This window comes from Saccostrea echinata, unplaced genomic scaffold (genome assembly GCF_033153115.1).
Source record: "Saccostrea echinata isolate AGI-Se365-2 ecotype Australia unplaced genomic scaffold, CSIRO_AGI_Sech_v1 ptg000023l, whole genome shotgun sequence".
NCBI lineage: Eukaryota > Metazoa > Mollusca > Bivalvia > Ostreida > Ostreidae > Saccostrea > Saccostrea echinata.
This window is the reverse complement of record NW_026889772.1, coordinates 5,647,255-5,671,141: the sequence shown is the minus strand read 5'-3', so window position 1 is coordinate 5,671,141 and position 23,887 is coordinate 5,647,255. Positions and strand designations below refer to the sequence as shown.

Genomic DNA, 23,887 nt, shown 5'->3' with positions numbered 1-23,887 from the left:
TAGGCAGCTGATCCCATTGTTTTCAAGGGTCCGTGTTTTGATTGCAAAACGTGTCAGAGAGTATGTCAAAATTTCAAATGAGACCCGGACATACATCTTACCTGTTTGAAAAAAATATGCAAAAAATTACTGGTTAATTTACTATTTCCCCCCAACCTTTCTCCTAATATCTATCTTACTTTACTACTTTCACGTCATATTTGTAATGATTGAATTTCAGAACAGAATGTACTGAAATAATTATTTTTGATATATTTAGGCTGAGCACACACGGTTACCCGGTAGAACTACATCCTATTTCTGTCAAAAAAGATGACGAAAGCAGTAATCAAAACAAAGATAAAATCAAAGCAAAAAAAAATACTGCGTCATCCTTTGATTCGAAGTTTGTAGTAATTTAAATTATTTTTTTTATCGCTATTTCGAAACATTTCTATATATTTACTCTAAATGGGTGTTGAATTGAGTTTTGATTGACAAGCGAATGAAATATAAGCGTGTGACACAATTTGCCAGAACTAGTCGACACAATGAAGATCTTAGGACTTGTATTCATTTTATTTGTTGCTTTTGAATTAAGTTCTTCTAGACCGAGCAAAGCTGAACTTGGTAAGTATATATACGTTCAGTGATACTGATGTGTAATTAATTGTTTTATTGATGTAAGATGAAAACGTTTCTGTACCTGACTTCAACCTAAAGATAATGCAATATATTAAGGATAATTCTTTCCTACAATGCTGGGGATCTTAAGATGTGTATTTGAGATAAATGAGTCCAAACAAAGAGAAAAAAAAAATTGGAAGACTTTTTCATTTCTAATTCATCCTTCACTGTAATAGAAATGAAATGTCTAAAAAAAGTGTTACACAAATGTCAGAATAGATAAAGGCATTAGTGTATCAAATTTTGTAGAAGGGTTTAAAATAGTAAAGATTTTATTGCAGCTGTGACATCCCTTTTGGATCTCATACCACATTTGTAACAAATAATATGTTTAGGTAAAAACAGTGCATGATGATGCTTGTTTTCTAAGCTTTTGAGTGTTTGGTGTAAAATTTGATATTTAAAGGTCATAGGAAAAGATTCTTAACATTAGGATTTCACTTTTTAAACCTAAAGCTATATATGAAAGAATGATAAATTACGAATAGTAATATTTGTTCTACTGAAAAATAAAGGTGAAAACTTTTCCACTTGTTACTTTTCTTACCCGCTTATCGTTCTTGATTTTGTGGTTTTATGACGTCACAAGAGCCCACTGATGTAAACAGAGTATTAGACTAATGTATTTCTACCATATTTTTATCTAGTTAATTTAAGCTATTTTTCTAAATATAAATGTGTCTATGTTTTCAGGTGAGTTATCTGATTTTGTAGTTCAGTCAATTCAGTTTGAACGAGTCGTTAATAAGGCACAGCAACTCAAAACGGAGGCTTTGTATCGGAGGATGATCCTGAAGAATATCCTGTATAAAATTACGCTTAAATTAAGCTACAACTTCGATTACTTACTCTGCATCAAACCTTTAAAAACAAAAAAATATTTCCCTGTTTAATACACATATACGACATTCCAAAAGGATTCCATCGTCATTAAAAAAAAGTTAATAACTAAAGTCGTTTTTTATTCCAAGAAAAATCGCATAATGCAACATAAAATAGAATAATTTATTAAAAGTGACCTTTTCTGATATGAATAAAAATTTTGATTAAGCTTATAATATTCTGTTAAAGAAAGAATATGACACTTATATGGGGAATATCCCTAATGTGAATCCCCAAAATAAACAGGGGGCCGGTGGTATTGAAGTCCATGATGAGCGTGAACCACTGAAAATGTCAGCGTCTTTGAAGTTTCGTTTTCCCCGATCCGAAACACACATATTGCTGTAAAAACGATATAGCAATAGAATCCCTGAGTTTATGACATGATTGTATTCTTCTACAAAAAAATATATATATAAAGAAGAAATGTTGAGCCCAGAGCAAATGAGATTGTTACGATGCCGATACTTTGTGCAGACACGGTTTGACTCTACAATATCGAATTTTGAAATAATCGGTATGTAGTAGTAAATAGTACAATCCGTGATCAGTTTGCAAATCCATTCATCATTTGCGAGACTACAATTTTAATATTAATGTTCTTTTTAACAGATGTTAAAACTTTTGAAATTATATCCTTTACAGAAAAAAAAACCCATAAATACACACTGGAAAATAAACAGGTTTGTATACGATGATAAGTACTGATCTTTGATAAATATTTTAACAAATTGACTGGAAAGATACCTACCTTTTTCGTATTTTATGTATTAAATTTTACTAAACTAAAAAAATGTCGATTTCTAATTCATTCAATATCTACATTTGGTAGAATCCTTATTCTTTCATAGAAATATTTCCACATGTTAGAGCTGCCTTTTTTAAACGTCGTTTGTACTAACTCCCATATATACAAGTTTACGTATAGTTCTTGCCAGAGTTGTTTTTAACCCATCTGCAATGTGTTTAAAAACGACAAGATTATTTCAAGAACTTTCAATTACAAAAAGAAAGAAATAAGAAATAACAAGGGGGAGGGGGGGGGGGGCAGAGATCGGGTATTGGTAGTGATGTTGTACATGAGTAAGTAAATATTAAGACAGTGTCAAATGATAAGAATTGATTTAATTATATAAAACAGTAACACAAGGAAATTTTTTCTTGTGTGTGTGTTTTTTTTTTTTTTTTTTTTTTTTTTTTTTTTTTTTTAAGTCATGTGATACTTAACGCAGTAGGTACGTATCGTTTGTCAAGAAAAGTGTCATACTGACAGTGTTGGACTCTGTGTGAAAGTAAAACTAGGTTGTAAATAAATGATTTCATAAAAACAACTGCCCTGGTTATAAAAATGAATTCATTCTCACTCTCCCTTCTTTCTCTCTTCCGATTGCTTTATTTTTCTCTCAATAGATCGAAGTGTCAAACGATGAAAATGATCACATTTTGATTGATAAAACATGCAAACACCTTGCAAATATGCAATGGAATTTTTAAAAAGAAATACTTGCTTGTTTGAAGATCGTATATTTATACTAGGTTTTAGTCATGATTATGATATTCTTTAAAATTAAGCTGCAAAATGACACGATAGTTTGTAAACATTGCATAGCTTTGAACAGCGATTGGGCCTTACTGACGTCATATGCTAAGGGAGATAAGCAACGTTAGTCAAAGTGAATTTTCACGACTGAGTAATTTTGATCGACTGTGCTGTAGCTATCTTGCGTAAAAAATCCAAAAAAGAATTTCGGTCTTATTTTACCAGCTCATATGAACTTATTCCCGTATGTAACTCAATATGTTCAGGTAATTGTCTCCTATGACCTTTAAGATTGGTGGATATACAAAAACATCTATAAAAGATATTGATCTTCGTATAAAATGGTGTCTGTCTTAATGCAAAATACAGAGAAACAAGCATTCTGAGAGTAGTGCATTAGCAACACTAGTCCCCTACCGGCAAGTGTAATCTGGTTCCCGTTGAAAATTGAAAATGCCATAATTCCGTCAAAAATCGCTGAAGCAGAACGAAATGCAAACTTGATCTATAGCTAATCAAGGTTAAGACACATACCAAAAATTAGCTCAATATCTACAAGCGTTTAGAAGAAAATTGCGGAAAACCCGTAAAAATTGAAAAGCCCGTAATTCCGTCAAAAATCAATGAAGCGGAACGAAATGCAAAGTTGATCTGTAACTCATCAAGATACACTCACATACCAAAAATCAGCTCAATATCTGCAAGCGTTTAGGAAAAAAGTGCGGAAAACCAAGTGGGACAGACTGACAGACAGACAGAGGGACAGATAGACGGACAGTCAGGCGGACGGACAGTCTCAGAGAATACCTATAGTCCCCTCCGGTTTCACCGGTAGGGACTAATAAAGAAAACAACATATATCCGCATTTTCAGTGAAAGCTTGCACAGATTTGATCTTTCTTTGCACTAAGATGCCCGTTTCCTCAGAATATGTACATATATCTTACAATTTTGATAGATCTCAAAGTAAAGACAGCTAATAAAAAAAAAGAAAAGAAAAAAAAACAGCTTTCATTTTCTCTTGCCAAATCCACTTTAAAATGTACTAATTGTTCTTTACGAATGTTGATTTCAATGTCACATTCCTTTTCAACTATTTGTATTTGATGTGTTTCGTACTGACAAGAAGACAGATAATCAAACACAAATGTGTAGCAATACGTCCTTCCAATGCTTTTGATTGAGGTGATAATAAGATATACAAACTTTAATCTTATCATAAAATATTAAATATTGTAGATTCTTTAAGTTACACAAGTGCTTGATATTGCGAAATGACTAATTATAGAAGTCAAGTCCCGAGAATATGAATTTCCGATTGGACTGTTTATAAGGCGAGTAATTTTATTTCGCAAGATGTCTATTTCGGGAAATGACATGATAATAAATTCCTGGGTATATTAAGGTTTAATTTACTCTGAAAAGAAATTGAACATTTCGTGTATTTAATGTTTATTTACCATGGATTCTTCATTATTTTTAATATTCAATTGAAAAGTGTTGTTGATAAGTGGTAAATTTTATTCACAGACCTCTATCAACCATCTTCGAATTCTGGAGATATATAACATATAAAATGCTGAAGAACTGTTTTGATTTACCTTGAAAGAAAGGAACATTATGCTTGCATAGTGTATATTTGCTATGAATTCTTTTAATATTCAATTGAAAAGCTTTGTTGCTAAGACTAAAGTGGAAAATTTTACACACAAAACCTCTATAAACCATCCTCAATATTTCTGGAGATTTATAACATATAAAATGCTGAATAACTGTTTTTATTTACTCCGAAAAAAAATTGAACATTCCACTTTGAGTATATATTTGCTATGAATTCTTCATTATTTCTAATATTCATTTGAAAAGTTTATTAGCAATGGTAAAATGTAACAAAAAAATTCGAAGTAAATCAAGGTATAAATGAAGAGATGTCCCTATTTAACGTACAATAGCTATAAATTTTAATATCGAAGGATTTGTTTTTAAAACTAAATTAAAGAAAAGCAGCTACCTTAGAGACGTGGTGCATGAAAGAAAAGGTAAAAAAAAAAATCGAAACAAAGGCAATTGGTCATATTCATCCCCCTTTTGTTCAAATCCTCTAAAATATACACATTTCAAAAACAATTTTGCTGGTTTAAGTTAAGCACGATATCCGTACCTCCATTAGTCTAGTTAATCTCTCTCTCTCTCTCTCTCTCTCTCTCTCTCTCTCTCTCTCTGTGTTATGTGGGTGTCACATGATATACTTAAATAATTATTATCAAAATATTTCAGAGCTCAGAGATATTCTTGAAAGAATTTTAGAAGAAAAGCTAGACAAAAGAAAGGGCAGTGGAGGAAATAATTTGCCTGAGGTTTGCATATATATATATATATATATATATATATATATATATATATATATATATATATATATATATATATATATATATATATATATATATACACGAGGGTCGTCCCAGTAAAACGCGAACATTTTCAATATCTTTTGTTTCACTAGCACTATAAAGTTAAAAATTGGCATACGTCATAATCAACTTTTTTTTGAATAATGCATAAAAATTTCAATAAAATATCTCTTAGGTTAACGAATTTGCAAATAAAAAAAAAATTGCCGGGACAACACTGACGACGTCAAAACGAAGCTCGTGGCGTTTGTGAATTCATTATGGAATCGTGCGTCTGATGAAATTTGTTTGAGGCATAAATGTATAATTTTCTTTTAGTTACCAAGTTATCCATCTCAGACTTTAATTAGCCTTTTTTCGAAGACCGCGGAATTAATTCTTTTAGTAAACTTTAACAATTTCCTAATGCCGGTCATTAGTTTACCTGACTGCTCGCTTAGTTAAACGGTCGTCGCAAAGTATGATGTCCAGCTTCTGACTTTATAGTTTGTTGGTCTACCAAACGATTCTTCCATCAAACAATTATAACCAGTCAAGCAATCCTCGAAGGTCCTGGACTGGGTGTAAATCTGTGTCCGAGATATATGTTTGTGTCGTTCCATCTATTACATATCTTTTGCCATATGGACAGGAGTCATATCCCGCTTGATAATTTGGTGTTCCGCATTATCGTTCGACGTCACTATTTTTGACAATATCTAAGTAAAGATGTTTTGCATCTAACGTCATATTTTTGTCACTTGTGATGCTAAATTAATGAATTTTTACACACGAGTACGTTAGATCATAGAGTTTCTATGGAGGTAACCTTTCTCACATTATATATCCGTATAGCCTGGTAATAAAGAAAACTTCTCTGACAATGCTATTTCTATACCACAAAAATTGCTGTGCGCCGAGCACCGATATTTGACATCCTATAAAAGCTATTTTACATGCATATGGTATTACAACATTATAATATTTTGTCAAAATAGCAAAAATTTCATTTCCCAACAACAAGGTGCAGATAATAGTTTGTTTTGGTCGAATAGTTTTTGAAATATTCAGAAAGTTCGCGTTTTTCTGGGACAACCCTCGTATATATATATATATATATATATATATATATATATATATATATATATATATATATATATATATATATATATATATATATATATATATAATGTAAAAGATGTAACAACTTCTTGTGTCTCTAAATGCTCCAGTGAGCTTTTCAACACACTCAATAACATAACAAGGTGGAATTATTAAATTCTTCCTCAAATACTATTAAATTGTTGAAACTATTGAACATCTCATGATTTAAAAGACATGCATATATTTGATACATGTACATTTTTTTCAATAATCAGTTCATTTTTTGTTCTAATAAATAAAATATCTAGTTCTGATTTTAAATTTTGTCTTGAAAGTTAAGTATGTTTTGTCCATCTCTATGTTTTATGCTGTAGATTTTGCGCTGTATAAACATAGGCTTAAGCTTATTTAAGAACGTATTTTATTTCGGAACACAAGAACCAGTCAATTCAATCATAGGGATTTGGCAAAAAGACACTATATGAGTGTAATTGAATACATGTTAGATCCATTTTTAAAATGAAATTAACGGAAATGTAAGAAAAAGGGTACATTTTTATGACATTCATATAAAGGATAGCTATGGCTATCAGGTGACAGAGATTGTCGACTTCTACTTTAATTGGCATATTCGGGTAAGATTCCCCGGCCCTTGTAAATTTAATACTGCATTTAGAAAACTGTTTAAGATCAAATTTTCAAAACTTCGTGACTGCAAAAATAAACAGTAGTAAAATTACAATTCTCACGGTGTAAATTTGAAAGTGACGCAAATACTGAGTCTGAAAAATAACATTTAAAGGGATTTCAAATCACCCTATGCCGTATTTAAGGAGGAATGCAACACCAAAATTTTATTTCATAGATTTTTAAGAAACACCTATTAAGTCCTGGTTTCAGCATTGAAAGGTCGATATTAGCTCTTAATTATATTTTATGATTTTTTTGCATTTTTTCAGAGAAAATTAAAAAAAAATGTTTAAGTTGCATATAAGATGCTTTAGACTTAAAAAGTTTCTGTTAATGAATGCATCATATGAATGTCTAATAAAATATGTAAAGAAAAGCCAAATAGACATTTAAATTTTTTTTTACTAAAAATATTTATGAAAATAAAACACATTTTCTGTGAATATTTTTTTCAGACTTATGGTCAAAATCTTCGTAAAACTAGTCATAACTACGGAGAACATGTTAGTCAACCATATTTTGTAAAGAAATTGAAATGAAATTGTGAAATTTTAGAGAAATCATTTTTTTTTTTTAATTTTGGCCAATCCTGATTGAAATTCAACTGATCCCAACCAGATATCTATAATTATTGGAAATAAATAACATTTTCAAAAAAATACAAGTTTGATTATGTGTAATATGGGTTAAAAAATAGCTGAACTTGACAATCAAATAGATTTCTTGGTGGTAAATGCATAAAGAATGCATTAATTTATTATTTTATTCATTTTGTGTTACTTTGATCAGGATCAATTTAATTTTGATCGGGTTACGTCCAAATACTTAAAAAATTAATTTCTCTAAAATTTCGCAATATCATTTCAATTTCTTTTTGAAATATGATAGAATAAAACGTTTTCCCTAGTTGTGACTACTTTTATGAAGGTTTAAACCATAAGTCTAAAAAATATTTACAAATAATGTGTTTTATTTCTATAAATAATTTTTTATCTAAAAAATACAAATGTCTATCCAGTCTTTCTTTACATATTTTATTAAACATTCATACTATGCATTTATTACGAGCAAATGTCAAACCGTAAAGCACTTTATATGCAAATTAAACACATTTTTCATTCTCTCTCTCTCTCTCTCTCTCTCTCTCTCTCTCTCTCTCTCTCTATATATATATATATATATATATAAATTCATATAAAATAATAAAGAGCTAATATCGGCCTTTCAATGCTGAAACCATAGTTTAAAAGGGATGTCTTAAAGATCTATTAAATAAAATCCTGATGTGGCATTCCACCTTGAGTGTGTAACATTTCATTCTTATATATATATATATACATATATACATATATATATATATATATATATATATATATATATATATATATATATATATATATATATATATATATATATATATATTTGATAGGTAGGTAGATACTATGAAAACTCAATATTATTTGTAATATCTTTGCATTTTTTGATTCAGGATATAGATCCAAATTCAAGTGATGAAAATGACGCCGAGGCCCAATCTGTTGATACTCCAAAAGGTCACCTCAAGGTCAGACAATTATAACATTATTAATATGTCTTTAATAATGTGCAAAATCTGAAAATATTTTGAGTTAAGTTTGAAATCGTATGGTCAAAAATATTTTTAAAGAAATTACACCTATTGAGATTTTTAGAAAATTAATCAGTACATTATTCATATATATATATATATATATATATATATATATATATATATATATATATATATATATATATATATATATATATATATATATATATATATATATATATATTTCATTGCAGCCTAAAAACATACATCCGTATGACAAGAATGATATGATTGCTCAAAGCCACGACACTCATCCGTTAAATCCCCAATACGGCTTGGTATCCTTATAATTTTTACTTCAGTTTTACATTAAATCTTGCAAATCTCACTATTACAGTTGTATTATCGGCAGATATGCTAAAAATATTTCATTTTTGATACATTTAGAAAAGTAAGAAATATTCGTTACTCTTCGATAATTCCTAAATGTAATTTTAATCTATATGTTCAAGAAAGAAAAAAAAAAGATAATTTAATCCCTATATATTGCAGATATGAATTAAGATTAAGATGGGTTTTAATACATTTATATATACTTACATTACTAATATTCAGACTGATTATGACATTGTTTAAGGTACCTTTATACTTCTATGTTTTAGCCGCCATCTGATAAAGGGGCAGATAAGAGGAATTTTGAAGTTGTCAGTAATCTGTGGGAGAATGGAGTCGTGCCTTATGAAGTGGATAGTGCCTCTTTCTGTAAGATAATTTATTCATTATGTAGTGTATAAATCCTCTTACCGTCAGATGCTCCACTCCTTATAACTGGTTACATTACAATTTACTGTAAAATGTTTTATTTCTAATGTAGATTGTCTTTGTGTAAGATACTTTATTTTTATGTAGTGGGTACATCCTCTTACAGTAGTGGGTACATCCTCTTACAGTAGGATAATTTGGCAACACAGACGTGGAGTCACGGGCCATCAGCAATATATTTACATCCACTGATTATTTTCTCCTTTATTTCTAAAGAAAACCATTGGCGTTTATCAGTTACTGAACAACACTAGTGGAACTACATAAACTTAATAAAACTATACATATCTTTAGAGTTTGCTGTCAATTTTTCTATAATTTGAGAACCTAAAGAGTGTCAACTCTACTTGTTTCAGTATTTTTAAGATAATCACTATGCTTATTATTTTTTTTTTTTTTAGCTACTTCCTCCACCAGCCTTCTAATGAACTTAATCGGGGAAGCAATCAATATTATTCAGACGCAGAGTTGTGTGACTTGGAAAGAGAGAGTAGATGAAACATATTACGTCTTAATTAGGAATGGAAGCGGGTAATTATGTACGAGGTTGTCCGGTAAAATCGTGGACATCGTTTTTTTATCGAAAAATAATGCAAGCGCTGAGCTGAAACTTTCTGGAAATGTTTATTAATCATATTTAAGTACATCTCAATATTTTAAATAAATTAAAGGCAAAAATAAGGATTTTGTTATAATTGAATATATACAGAGTATGGTCGTACGGCACACGACCAAAAAATCAGGATTTTTCAAGGAATATTCGAGTATTATTTTGAAATAAAAGTATTAAATAGATAAGATTGGGGTAAAAATTACCATTTTTTTAGTTCCATTATATTATGCTGTCATTTGAAAAGTTTCAAGGAAAATGCACAATTTTTTTTTCAGTTTTTCGATATTTAAAATGGGGAATGTCATTGTAGGTGCTCCTCCTATATTGGAAATGTACAATTACAATCAGGATCACAGCCCCTCTCGCTCGGTACCGGTTGTCTGTATGTAAGTATTCAGTGTCAGGTTTATTAGACGGACATTCTAACGCCTTTATTTTCAACGTACCTTCTGATATACGTTCAATAAACGATATGCTCAGAATAAACAAGCAACGAAACCTGTAATTAACGAAGTTATCCTAATCATTTCTTTCATTTAAATAGGTCCAATACAAACACAACTTTTAACGAAGTTATCCTAATCATTTCTTTCATTTAAATAGGTCCAATACAAACACAACTTTTAGCTACGTAGCTTGAATTACCTACATAGCTTTATTTAGCTTGATTTGGCATCTAATTTCTGATTATTTTTTTCTTTTACAGCTTTTAAACAAAAATAGCACATTGTTGCAGTGATAGTTTTCAACTCTGAACTGTTTTTAACTATTTTTGCTTTGGATTGCTTTTTGAAAAGCTCATAATACAAATATTATTACTCAAATATTTGTGAAACTTTAATCTATTTTAAATAAAAAGTCAACTTAGTAAAACTGGCATGAAAGCACCCAAATCAAGCTACTTCGAGTAGTGATATAAACCTACCGTACATAGTTAATTCAAGTTAAATTTAGTGATTGCACTGGACTTGTTGAAAATGCATTTTAATTGCTTTATGTGTTGAATACTTCAGGAATGGGGAACTGATGGAATTTTAATTACAAAGGGACACAATTTTTTTAATTTTTAATTGAGTGACGGAGAAATTAAGTTCCTTCTAACCAAGATGCCCTTTTATCTGAGTTCCTTACAAGATAGTTTAATTGTATAAGTCCTGTTCAGAGAATTAATCTTTAAAATAGCGATCTGTCTCAAAACAACAGAAATGTTAATTTTCTTCTTCTTAGTCTTCTTCTACTCATTCCTCTGGAAGTTACGCACCGTGACCTTGAACTTAACACATGTAGTAAAGCTCCGTTCTGTGACATTGTACTTTAATTTGAAGTTAAGCACCGTGACCTTGTACTTTATATTTGTAGTTAAGCACTGTGACCTTGTAATTAACATTTGTAGTTAAGCATTGTGACCTTGAACCTAACACTTCTAGTTAAGCTCTTTGAACATGTTTAACATTAATAGTTAGGCACTGTGGCTTTGTACTTAATACTTGTAGTTAGGCGCTGTGTTAAGCTCTGTGACCTTGTACTTTACGTTTGTAGTTAAGCACTGTGATTCATGAAATGCTACATGCCATGGGAGGACGTCATGAACAAAGTCGTGGAGACAGAATGGGCAAGATAGATATTTTATGGAACAACATTCGACCTGGGCTCGGCTATAATTTTGCTGCTGCAAATACAAAGAATGGCGTGCCGTACGACTATTCCTCAGTCATGCAGTACAGCCTATTGGTAAATAAAAGTCTTGATTAACACGAAATAAACTTATGGCTATATATATATATATATATATATATATATATATATATATATATATATATATATATATATATATATATATATATATATGTGAGGGTGTGTGGGTGGGTGGGTGGGTGTGGGTGTGTGTGTGGGTGGGTGTGAATTTTTTTCTTATATAAACAGAAAATATGGCAAAAATTTTCAATTACAAACGTGCATGTAAAAGTCAGAGAATTGCCATGTATATTGGTTTGTTTTAAGGCGTTCTCCACGGATTATTATGGTGGTGCTAAGACGATGACATTGCCGGACACTGAGTTGGAGTACCTCACCACGAGTGGTGGAAAGACTCTGTCTATATATGATATAGCAGAAATAAACCAAGCCTACCAGTGCACAGGTAATACACTTCGATTTGTGACCGTATTTATAATGGAAAAAAACCAATTGCTTACTCAATAAGAGAATGTTGGGACATAGGTTTGAAAAAATAATTGAGCTATTAACATCTTTATAAAGATTTCATTCCCCCCGACCATTCTATTCTTTTTATGTGGGTCACAATTTTAGAGAAAAAAATACCATCCCACAAATAGCCCTACTTTAAGTACTCCATTCCGCAGACAACAATAAGAATACTGGATGAGGAAACGAGGCGCTGCATTCACATATGGTTGCAAAGCGAATGTGAGTGGACTTTTAAACAGTACACCAAGACGTAATTGCAATCAAGGGCATCTTTAATTCTATAAGCCAAATATACACGATGTTTTAATTGATTTGCTTTTACCTTTCGTCAATAAAGAATTAGGTCTATATCATATTAGCATTTAACTTCACACTGTTCAAATGGCGACAGAACTTCATTTCTATTATGAATTCCGTTGAGGAGCGCGGTAGAGAATGGGCTAAATAAGAAGGGGAAGACGTTGATACTCTGTTTGAATTGATGATGAATGTATGATATTTAATAAAGAAGATTGAAGCACATTAAACAATTCATTAAACAATTTAATGGCAAAGTGCAAACTATCTATCTCCGTTTAAAGTAGAAATGAAGTGATAAACAATGAGAAAGTCTATGTAAAAAATATAAAAGAATTGAACTAGGAAATCTTCATATCTTTTGTTTTTTCATCAACAAATTTACTCTGTTAAAAATCACTCTGATTCTATTCACGAGTACTCTGAAGTTGATATTAAAAGGATGCAGGAGTTACTCATTGATAACATTTATGTAGCCTTTGGAGACCATGTCTTCCAATAGACTGTTGGAATTTCGATAGGCACTAATTGTGCTCCTTTATTAGCCGAACTGTTTTTATATTCTTATGAAGCAAACTTTATTCAGAAACTTCAACACGAGAAGAAAAAGTTACTTCCATTCATATGTCGACTCGCTATATCTCTGTGAACTCGAAATTAAAGACTCCAATGAGTCTCTTACATGTACATCTCTTTCATATTTGTATGGTGTACTGACTATAGATGATAAGGTCCAACTATCAACTAAATTGTGAGACAAGGGAGATGTCTTCGGCTTTTCCATCGTCAACTTTTCTTTTATATGTAGTTATATTCCGCTATAACCTGCATATGGTGTTAATGTCTTCCAACTTATAAGTTGATGTTACAAGGATTTCAGCAACCCCGTTTGAAGTTAGCTTTTCGAAAATTCTACGGTCGTAATCTTGTTTGTATATACAACCTAGCGTTGGGTCGTATTTTGTCTGACATGTTATACTAAATTTGACTACGGAGTACTCCGTATACCTGATCAATACCCACGATGGGGCCCACGGTCGGTGTGACCGATCAACAGGGGATGCTTACTCCTCCTAGGCACCTGATCCCAACTCTGTTGTTTCCAGGGGTACGTGTTTTTACCCTTTTCTCGATTTATTTTGTTAATTGGATTAATGAGATTGATATGAGATTTCTCCTCACTTCTCCTGATGTTATGAGATTTCTCCTCACCGATAATTATATTCAGTCTTTTATAAAAGTACATGATCATGAAACTTTAAAGCAATTGTTATATTATGCATGATATAGAATTAACTTTTTAATTTAAGGGGAAAACATCAATGCAGTTGCAATTTTAAAGAGTGATTAAAATTTCAGAACACAAGTATATCACAAGCCATATCAACAAAATAAAATAGATCACACATGTTAATCAGTTCGGCAGAACGTTAAGACATGGCTTAGGATCTTGTGCCTTTTATAAAAATTACAATAAAACATGCACCTCTTGTGAATAAAGAAAAATGTGAACACAATCTGAGAATTTGAGCACATGGAGCATTTTCATTTTGAATAGAAATTTATACAGAACATCATGTTATCTACTTTTTCATGCCATTCCATGGAGCATCTTCTTTTTGAAATAGAAATTTATACAGAACATCATGTTATTTACTTTTTCATGCCTTTCCATTAGAACAAGCATTCTGAGAGTATTGCATTAGCAGTACAAGTCCCCTACCGGCAAGTGTAATCTGGTTCCCGTTAAAAATTGAAAATGCCATAATTCTGTCAAAAACCAATGAATCAGAACGAAATGCGAACTTGATCTATAACTAGTCAAGATAAAGTCACACACCAAAAATCAGCTCAATATCTGCAAGCGTTTAGAAGAAAATTGCGGAAAACCCTTAAAAATTGAAAAGGCCGTAATTCCGTCAAAAATCAATGAAGCGGTACGAAATACAAACTTGGTCTGTAACTCATCAAGATACATTCACGTACCAAAAATAAGCTCAATATCTGCAAGCGTTTAGGGAAAAAGTGCGGAAAACCAAGTGGGACAGACTGACAGACAGACAGAGGGACAGACTGACAGACAGACAGACTCAGAGGAAACCTATAGTCCCCTCCGGTTTCACCGGTAGGGGACTAATAAAATGCCTTATTTGGTTGTTAGTACGGGATTTAATGTTGCAGCTGTTGCAGAAAAAATGCATAACCCGCGTAAGCGGCTTATGAATTTTTTTTCTGCAATAACTGCAACATTAATTTCCGAACTAACAAACAAAGAAAGACATTTTATTGGTTATATTTATATCTGTACAAATAATCTTTTGAAGTAGGATTTAGTTGATGAAGTAATGTATTATTGATATGTACGCCATTGTTCGTATCATTCTGGAACAACCACTGCTCAAGAACTCTGTACAGGTGATATGCTTATTGCTGTTTACAGACTGATAAACGGCAATGGTTTTCTTAAGAAATAAAGGAGATAATATTCAGTGGATGTAAATATTTTTCTACACAAGGATTTATTGGCTTAAGATAACGGATTTTGAGATATTTTGATTTTGGATATTTTTATTTGCATTGAAATGTATCATGAAATATGAAGATAACGTACAGTAATCAAGCTCAAAAGGCCATTGAAACAATGTTATTTGGGAATAATTTAATTTTGTTTGTATTCTAGCCTCTGATTGGTTAATATCCAAAAAGGAACACAAATTATCTCTGTATAACCTGGTTTGGTATGGGGACCCCCCCCCCCCCCGACAACAAGCTGAATCATCTGTATCCATACAATCCTCTCATTTCCAGTCCTCGGGATTCATGGAAAATTCCACTTCAAACAATAATTCAAACTAACCCCATGTAAACAAACAACAAGGCTGCTAGGCCTATGTATCAGTTTTTACCTCCCCTCGCTTCCCATCACTTCCGTTACTTCCGTTACTACGTTTGTATTATTGAGCGGCAAATTTGAACTAATAAAAAGCAACGAAATTTTACACCCGTAGTTATTTAATGATTTTAAAATTAAATTATAAGGAATGACTCTAATTCTTGGCCAAATTATTCGAGTATAACCTAGTTTGGGTCAGTTTACGCTGTTTTATAATACGCTTCGCGGATTATAAAGCGTAAACTGACCCAAACCAGGTTATACTCGAAGAATTTGGCCAAGAATTAGAGTCATTCCTAAACTAGAGCAAACATTGACTTCTAAAAACATCAGAGGTGGGATCAGGTGCCATGAAGCACTTAGTATCCCCTCTCGACCGGTAACATCCGCCATGTGCTCCTGTCATGATCGAAAAAAATCCATACACAATTCAGTGTGAAAATAATTGCCTAACAATTTGTATGAAAAATGAATGAATTAAAAATGAAACGCACACAAATGGAATAGCTCTATTTTCGATATATGAAATCAAATTATTTTAATTCTTTTACAAGAGCTGTACCTTTATCTTATTTTCAGCTAGTTGTAGTAATACATGTTTGAACGGTGGAGTAGCAAAACAGTCCAGCGGTGTCTGTGGTTGTGCATGTCCTTCTGGAACAAAGGGAGTCGACTGTGGGCAGCTGGACACCAGTCCTGGTATGTGTGTGTGACAAGTGGACATATAGCATACCTACTCAGTATCTTAAATTTAATTAATTTTTTCTCTTACTCGAACTTCAAGCATGAAACTTGTTTTACTTTAGCTGTAGCATGTATTACTCTATTGAGAAAAATCTTCAAGAGCATGTGATAGTTAAGGTTTTGCATACGTTTTAGGTTGCGGGAGTACAATAAATCTTTCTGCTGGCCAAACTTCTCAAATAAGTCTCCCAAATTACAGCAATGGTCTTCTTTGTACATGGTTAGTGAAGGTAGGTTATATCTTACGATATTCAGAACCCGTGGGTGCGATGAGAATGTATAGTAAATATCAAAGAAAACTTTACCACTAATGTACATGCGATTTTTTATACTGAACTTTCAAATATATAGGGAGATGTTGGAACTAGAATCAAAGCAACGATCACCAGTATGGACCTCCCGTATAATTCTGCCGATGACTGCTACCACTGGCTAGAATTCAGAGACAATTTAATAGGACAGCCTGGCAAAGAGTAAGATATTGTCATTACGCTCATAAAGCAGCAATATTTCTGTTCAGAAAATATTTAAGAATTGAGCAATAATGATTTTATTTTCTTTAAACAGAAAATGTGGTACTGTTGGAGGCTCTGAATTTGTGAAAAGTTTGAGTGGAAATCCCGCAAGGATGATGATAAGATTTAACAGCGCTAAACACACCAGTGTATCTCCTGGAGCAGGCTTCCAGGTCACCGTAGAGGCTTATCAGTCAGGTAAGATTTAACAGCACTAAATACACCAGTGTGTCTCCTGGAGCAGGCTTCCAGGTCACCGTAGAGGCTAATCAGTCAGGTAAGATTTAACAGCGCTAAACACACCAATGTATCTCCTGGAGCAGGTTTCAGGTCACCGTAGAGGCTTATCAATCAGGTAAGCTTCCGGGTTCCGGTACAGACTTTTCAGTCAGGTAGGTTATTTTGTCTGGATCAGGATTTTAAGACTTGGAAGATTAAGATTGGAAGACCTACAAGTCACGGTAGTGAATTATTAATGAAGTAGGCTACAAGTCACGGTAGTGAATTATTAATGAAGTAGACTACAAGTCACGGTAGTGAATTATTAATGAAGTAGACTACAAGTCACGGTAGTGAATTATTAATGAAGTAGACTACAAGTCACGGTAGTGAATTATTATGAGGTAGACTACAAGTCACGGTAGTGAATTATTAATGAAGTAGACTACAAGTCACGGTAGTGAATTATTAATGAGGTAGGCTACAAGTCACGGTAGTGAATTATTAATGAAGTAGACTACAAGTCACGGTAGTTAATTATTAATGAAGTAGGCTACAAGTCACGGTAGTGAATTATTAATGAGGTAGACTACAAGTCACGGTAGTGAATTACATGTATTAATGAGGTTGGGTACAAGCCATGTTATAGGTTTATCAATCAGGTAGCCTGCAAGTCACGGTAGTGAATTATTAATGAGGTAGACTACAAGTCACGGTAGTGAATTATTATGAGGTGGGCTACAAGCCATGGTAGAGGTTTATCATTTAGGTAGCCTGCAAGTCACGGTAGTGAATTATTAATGAGATGGGCTACAAGTCACGGTATTGAATTATTAATGAGGTAGGCCACAAGTCGTTGTAGATGATAATCAATCAGATAGCCTACAAGTCACGGTGGAGGTTAACTAATCAGGTAGGCTTCCAGATGACAGTATAAAATTCTCAGTCGGGCAGGCATTTTGTTTTGAATCAGTCTTCTAGGTCTTGGAAAAGGCTTATCAATAAAGTAGGGTAAGGATCAGGTTTCTGGGTAACGAGACTTATTGATGAGATGGGTTATAGGAAAATTCTTCAAGGTTACGGTAAAGGCTTTTTTTTATCATGTAGGGTTTGTAATTGATTGTTTTTATACAAAAATAATACACTTACGAAAAGCAGGAACTATTTTGCTCGACTTGAGTTATTAACACTGACAATAAGTTTGAATGTGTCAACTTAAAGCGTACATTTTAAATCTAATAATTGTAATGATTCAGAAGTATTTCTACCTATATCAGTCGAGAAAAGGCCAAGTGCCTGTAGAAAAAGCACAAAATGCACTTATAATCGTATTACTTTGTTGAAAAATAGCAATATGCCATGTTTATAAACTTTTAAAACAGTTTTAATTTATGCTTGACTGAATGCATCTTTAAAAAGAAAGGAAAAAACTACAAGAGAAATATTGCTTTCCAATATTTCATTCTTTGTTTTCCAAATATCTGTATTATATACTATAAAAGTGGGTGAGAGTGAATTGTGCGATATGTAAAAAAAAATGCTTTTAATGCAGATACAAAATGTTAATAATTCCTTGAAAACTGTAATCATATCTGTCATTAAACAGTTACCCGTTTCTGTATGGTCTCGCCAGTGAGGTCATACAAAGAGGACATTTTAGTACTCACATTTCTACTGTAATTGATTGTATTTTTAGGGTGTATCGGTTTCCCATGTAAAAATGGAGGAACATGCACAGAAACAGCCAATGGTGGGTTTAGTTGTTCATGCACGATTGGATGGTCGGGAGCAACCTGTCAAAATATTCAAGGTAGAAGTTTGTAAAAAAAAAAAAATGGCTTCAGTATGACAAGACTGGCTTGTATCTAAGGACATAAACATTTATATCTTGAAATGAATTATATTATTAGATTGATAAATCTCATTAAGTAAAGAAACTTTTTTTTATGTAAACAATATGGTCACGTCTGATTTTGCCAAGGCATTAAACACTTAAACACTTATATGATTTACTTTCAGCTAATGCCACTAACTTCTGTAACATTGATGATGATTTATACACCTGCGCTTTCCAGCAAGACGAACAAATTTCAGATTTTCGATGGTCGATCACAACGGTAAAATAAAACTAATTTGAGTAAAAAAAAAAAACCTCTGTAGTCAAATTACCACAAAAAAATCCAACAAGCAATAAGCTGATGATGCAGAATTCATAAAACATATTTTTTTACATGTATCTACATATTCTAAATGCAGAACTGTGTCTGATATTATATATAGGTTTGATCGCGTTCGTTTTGTTTCTGGCTTATATTGGTACTCCAAAACAAGAGTAGTTATACAGTAGGAAAGCTTGAATTGTTATTTCCATCTTATTATCATATTTTTACTATTTGAATATTTAATAGAACTTTCCTGGAAATACAGATAACCGCCCGGCACTGTTCCTAAGACCACAGAGTTCTGGCTGGTACTACTACAATTGGAAGTCTAGTCTTATTACAAAAGCTAATTTCGAAGGTAATGTTATAGGGATAATGTTGCGATATCCTACTCAATGGAAGGTTCCTTTCATCTTAGAAAACCTTGAACTTTCTAATTATTGACGTGATTGGTTATTTTTTTCCAGCAAATCACAGGTGTTTAAAGTTTAAGTGCATTTTCACAACCGACTCACCAACTCACTCCTATCCATCAGCTTTGACTGTGTATTACAAAGGAACGGGGGTTTCTAAGAGCAGCATCTTAACCCTAACAACGGCAGACGCCACAAACTCGTGGAGCAGTAAACAAGTTGATGTTCCAGAGGTTGGAAATCTCGAGGTTTGGACTTTCAGATGTTTTATCATATTATCGTTGTATTGTAAAAAAAAAAAAAAAAAAAAAAAAAAAAAAAAAAAAAAAAAAAAAAAAAAAAAAAAACCTACGATTTTTACCAAATAAGCAATAAAATCTCAATAAAAAGCGTTTAGAACGAAAGTATTTTGTAATTTTTTTTCAATCTTTGCTATGAGTTTTCCTTGTAACTATGCAAGGATTCCCTAGAAGAGAGACCACACTACATGTATATGCTAAGAAAATAGAAACAAATTAATTCAATTCTCTCTCTCTCTCAAAAAAAAACCCCATTAAAATGTAGAATTAATTCTATTTATGGCATAGAAATAGTGTTTAAGAAAAAAAAATATAAAAGTAGTTGTCAGTCAAAAGTAACCGAAAATACATAACCCAACAACTAAAGAAGCATGGAAGAATGAAAATGGACAATCACAAGATGTAGGAAATTTACTGATCATCATTTCTTAATGCTGTTTGTTATGTTACATAGGTGACGATTGAAGGCAATCTTGGTGTACAATACGTCATGCTTAGAGATATTGGACTGGAACCAAATCAATGTGGTACTTAGCTTATTTACCTTTAGTAGTTAAGCAATACAATTACTGCTTAATCACTAAATGAAAGACTGAACTATAACGTGTTATGCATAGGAATTACAAAGAAACTGACTGTAGACTAGACATTTTTTGTACATTTAATGTTTTCGAAGTTTAATCTTATAGAGAATTATGACGTAATTAGGTTATTAAGTACAGGTATATTTACCTGCAATGAAATGTTGGTCATTTCTCTAGCTGGATCACAAGTATGTGTGGATTATAATCCATGCCAAAATGGAGCTCAGTGCGTGCCGTCGGGATCGGGATTCACCTGTCAATGTGACCCGTGTTTGAACTCTGGTACCAACTGTGAAATAGGTCAGTTCTTATAATATATATATTTCACACGATATATGAAACCTAAGTCACAGTTTATTACAAATAATTATTAAACAGTTAGGCTCAATCATACAGATGTTGAATCTCATTTTTCATTTTAAGTGCAATTTCAATGGTCGTTACAGATGTTGGATACAGATGCACTTTTGAGAATCAGAATTGTTTTTTGAGTGACGTAACGAGTGACGATTTTGATTGGACGGTTAAAGAGGTAATTTTCAAAACGCAATCAAAGGAAGAATAATAAGCTCGCCTCTGCCCTAAAGGGGCAAAATTAGAACTGTTGACAACTAAGATTAAGAAAGATGGTTTAATTTTTACGATTCTCTAGATTTTCTTTAATTAGATAAAGTAGCAAGACGAAAATAAATAGAGTTCTTCAATTTTAAACATATAAGAGAGACAACATTTATTAGCGGAGGACCATTATTCTATAAGAACAAGAAAAATCAGAAAATTAAGAGCCATAGGTTAATTCTGTGTTTGATCATCTGTCAGGCTTATAAATGTATCGTTGTTTACATTTTCCTCCTGCACATTTGAAGAACATATTTGAACTGATATTTCCTTCAATATCGCACTGAAATCATGGTTTTTTAAGCGATTGATTATCTAGTTAAGCCATGTGACTTCACACTCACATATTCATGTTCAAATATACATGTAGTACCTTGATCTCAAAAAGCCCAAATAAATCTAACCTTTGACTGCTTTGTGCAGCCGTTGTCATTTATTACAAATAAAATTCTAGGAGGAGTAAACTGTTCCCATTATAACACCCGATCACTTCCTCCTAAAGGAATACCTATTTAGAATGGTGGCCTCAGAAAGTACAAATCAGGAGCTTTAGCTCAATTAGGTTACAATGTAGAAACGTATCAATATATGCATAGTTAAAGTGATTATTCTTTATGATTTCTTGTTATATAAGAGAAAAAAAATCTGATGATTTTTTAATCTCATGTCTCAGACAAGGAGAGTGAACCTAATGCCTATAGCTAAGTGAGTGTCTCTCGATTGTCACTCTTTCTAAAATATAAAGTATTTGAGGGTAAGATTTGTTTTGACACTGAGTACACTTTGTAATTAAAAACAGAAAAATCGTATATGAATCTCCACATCCATTTAGCAAATTCATTTCCTTTACTTATGAGATTATATCAACATCCAGATGTCACTATTTATTTTGCGTTAAAATGAGGTTAAAATGAGGAAACAAAATCAAAATTCTCAGAAAGGATATTCCTATTTCCATATCATTTAATTATCATTACTTCTGAATTATTTTTCGTCTGGAAAAAAAGGAAACATTTAAATACTGTCACTTATTTTTTCCTTTTCCTCTCAGCCTGAGTTACAACAGAGGTATCCGGTCACGGTAGCCTTGTGGTAGGACGTTTGCTTTGTGATCCAGGTTGCCCGAGTTCGGTTATCGTTCGCCGTGCCGCGTCAAACCCTAAAACGTAAACATAGGTAGTGACTGTTCCTTCGCCAAGCGCTCGGCATAAAAGGTGAAAGTCAGGGGTCTTTCGGATGAGATCTTAAAAACCGAGGTCCTCCCGATCACGAATCGAGTGCCGTACCACTAGGCTACCGTGACCTGTATATAAGAAAGAATGAGCTATCAGAAAATGTACTTTTTTTTAGTGTATAAGCTAACAAAATAAAGTACCAAAGAAGAAACTAACTAAAATAGTACACAATCATCTAATGTTATATCCTTCAACATTAATTGGCAGATAGGTACAGAACGGAATGAAAAAAAAAAAAAAAAACAACTCCTGTTTAATATTTGATTTTAACCAATCATTCGTACAATTAACATACCCAGCTTAATGTGCCCAAAATAAATGAAGTTGATAGATACAAGTTGCAAAATATACGTCTTCTAAATCACACAATTGATTTAACAGATAAGACTTACTGCCTAAATCTACACTACCACATGTGGGACGGATATGGCTACTATATGGGGACACTGAAGATTAAAACACAGACAGGAGCAAATGCTCCCGTGACGAAATGGGAAATCTCTGGAAACCAAGGCAACGAGTGGAAAAGTCTACAACTGGAGCTTAGTCTGGACCCCCAAACAAAGGTACATTGGAAATAAAATTGGAAGCATTCGAATTTTATTTTTGTTATTGGAATGCTACGTTATTAATTCTATGTTATGGTGCCTTTATTTCAATATAATAAATTAATTATAAAACATATTTGTTTTATGACTTCAGACATCAGCAAAATAATGTTTGAAATCTTGCAATATTGATTAACATCTGTTACCTTTTACAAGCATGCGTGGACAATCTTACTTATTTTCTGTGTGTTAATTATTTTAGATTATTATTGAAGCCACCAGAGGAAGTAATTGGCCAAGTGATATCGCTATTGATGACGTCATTCTTAAAGGATGTAGTTGTACATAATGTTAAATCAACTGGAAAGAAAAACATCTAACCGGAATGTGAACCATCAACATCATTATTATCGTAGTTATTTTTCAAAAAACTTAAAATGTGACAGACGTCAAATCAGATATAATTCTTTGATACATGATCCATATATTTATTTTTCTTCACAATAAATGCCTACTTATTTTTCTCCCTTATTGTTTCTTTCAACTGATTTGATACGCAAAAACTGGTTCTGGGTACAGTCAATTTTGAAACCGGGGCAAAATACTGACAAATAAGTTACTGCCGCATTGCTTTCGATAATCTCGTTTAAAGTCAGCAATTCGCAAATTGTATGGTCGTTATAATGTCCCTGTTTCATACATGTGATATGTACAGGCTGTACGCAAAATGTACAGTTTTTCGAGCCCATTCATCGTGTACCGGCGGGACACCAAAATTCACGGAATATGAAAATTTGTACAGTATTTTGAATTTCTCGCTAAATGCCTCCATTTTCCTCTCATTCTCGCTCGCGAGACACTGGAAAACGTCACCTGTG

At 32.4% G+C, this 23,887-nt stretch overlaps 1 protein-coding gene across 1 annotated transcript; it reads left to right on the top strand.

Annotated features, from left to right (window-relative positions):
• The first annotated feature begins 530 nt into the window (after positions 1-530).
• LOC133191626 (uncharacterized) lies at positions 531-23,449 on the top strand. The gene is made up of 24 exons (XM_061327373.1): positions 531-609; positions 5,366-5,445; positions 8,762-8,836; positions 9,094-9,177; positions 9,502-9,601; positions 10,063-10,192; positions 10,585-10,660; positions 11,814-12,005; positions 12,276-12,414; positions 16,252-16,371; positions 16,552-16,646; positions 16,768-16,889; positions 16,984-17,129; positions 18,847-18,960; positions 19,170-19,267; positions 19,559-19,670; positions 19,780-19,973; positions 20,479-20,551; positions 20,786-20,908; positions 21,055-21,140; positions 21,900-21,931; positions 22,278-22,294; positions 22,843-23,027; positions 23,272-23,449. The coding sequence occupies exons 1-24, from the start codon at positions 531-533 to the stop codon at positions 23,356-23,358; spliced, it is 2,559 nt and encodes an 852-aa protein (XP_061183357.1). The 3' UTR covers positions 23,359-23,449.
• Positions 23,450-23,887: the final 438 nt, after the last annotated feature.

Excerpts from the sequence above, each read along its gene's own strand:
- LOC133191626 (XM_061327373.1), top strand. The coding sequence starts at position 531 with ATGAAGATCTTAGGACTTGTATTCATTTTATTTGTTGCTTTTGAATTA. Across the intron at positions 10,661-11,813 it reads TCGGTACCGGTTGTCTGTAT|TTAAGCACTGTGATTCATGA; the intron begins GTAAGTATTCAG and ends TTACGTTTGTAG. Across the intron at positions 23,028-23,271 it reads GTCTGGACCCCCAAACAAAG|ATTATTATTGAAGCCACCAG; the intron begins GTACATTGGAAA and ends TAATTATTTTAG.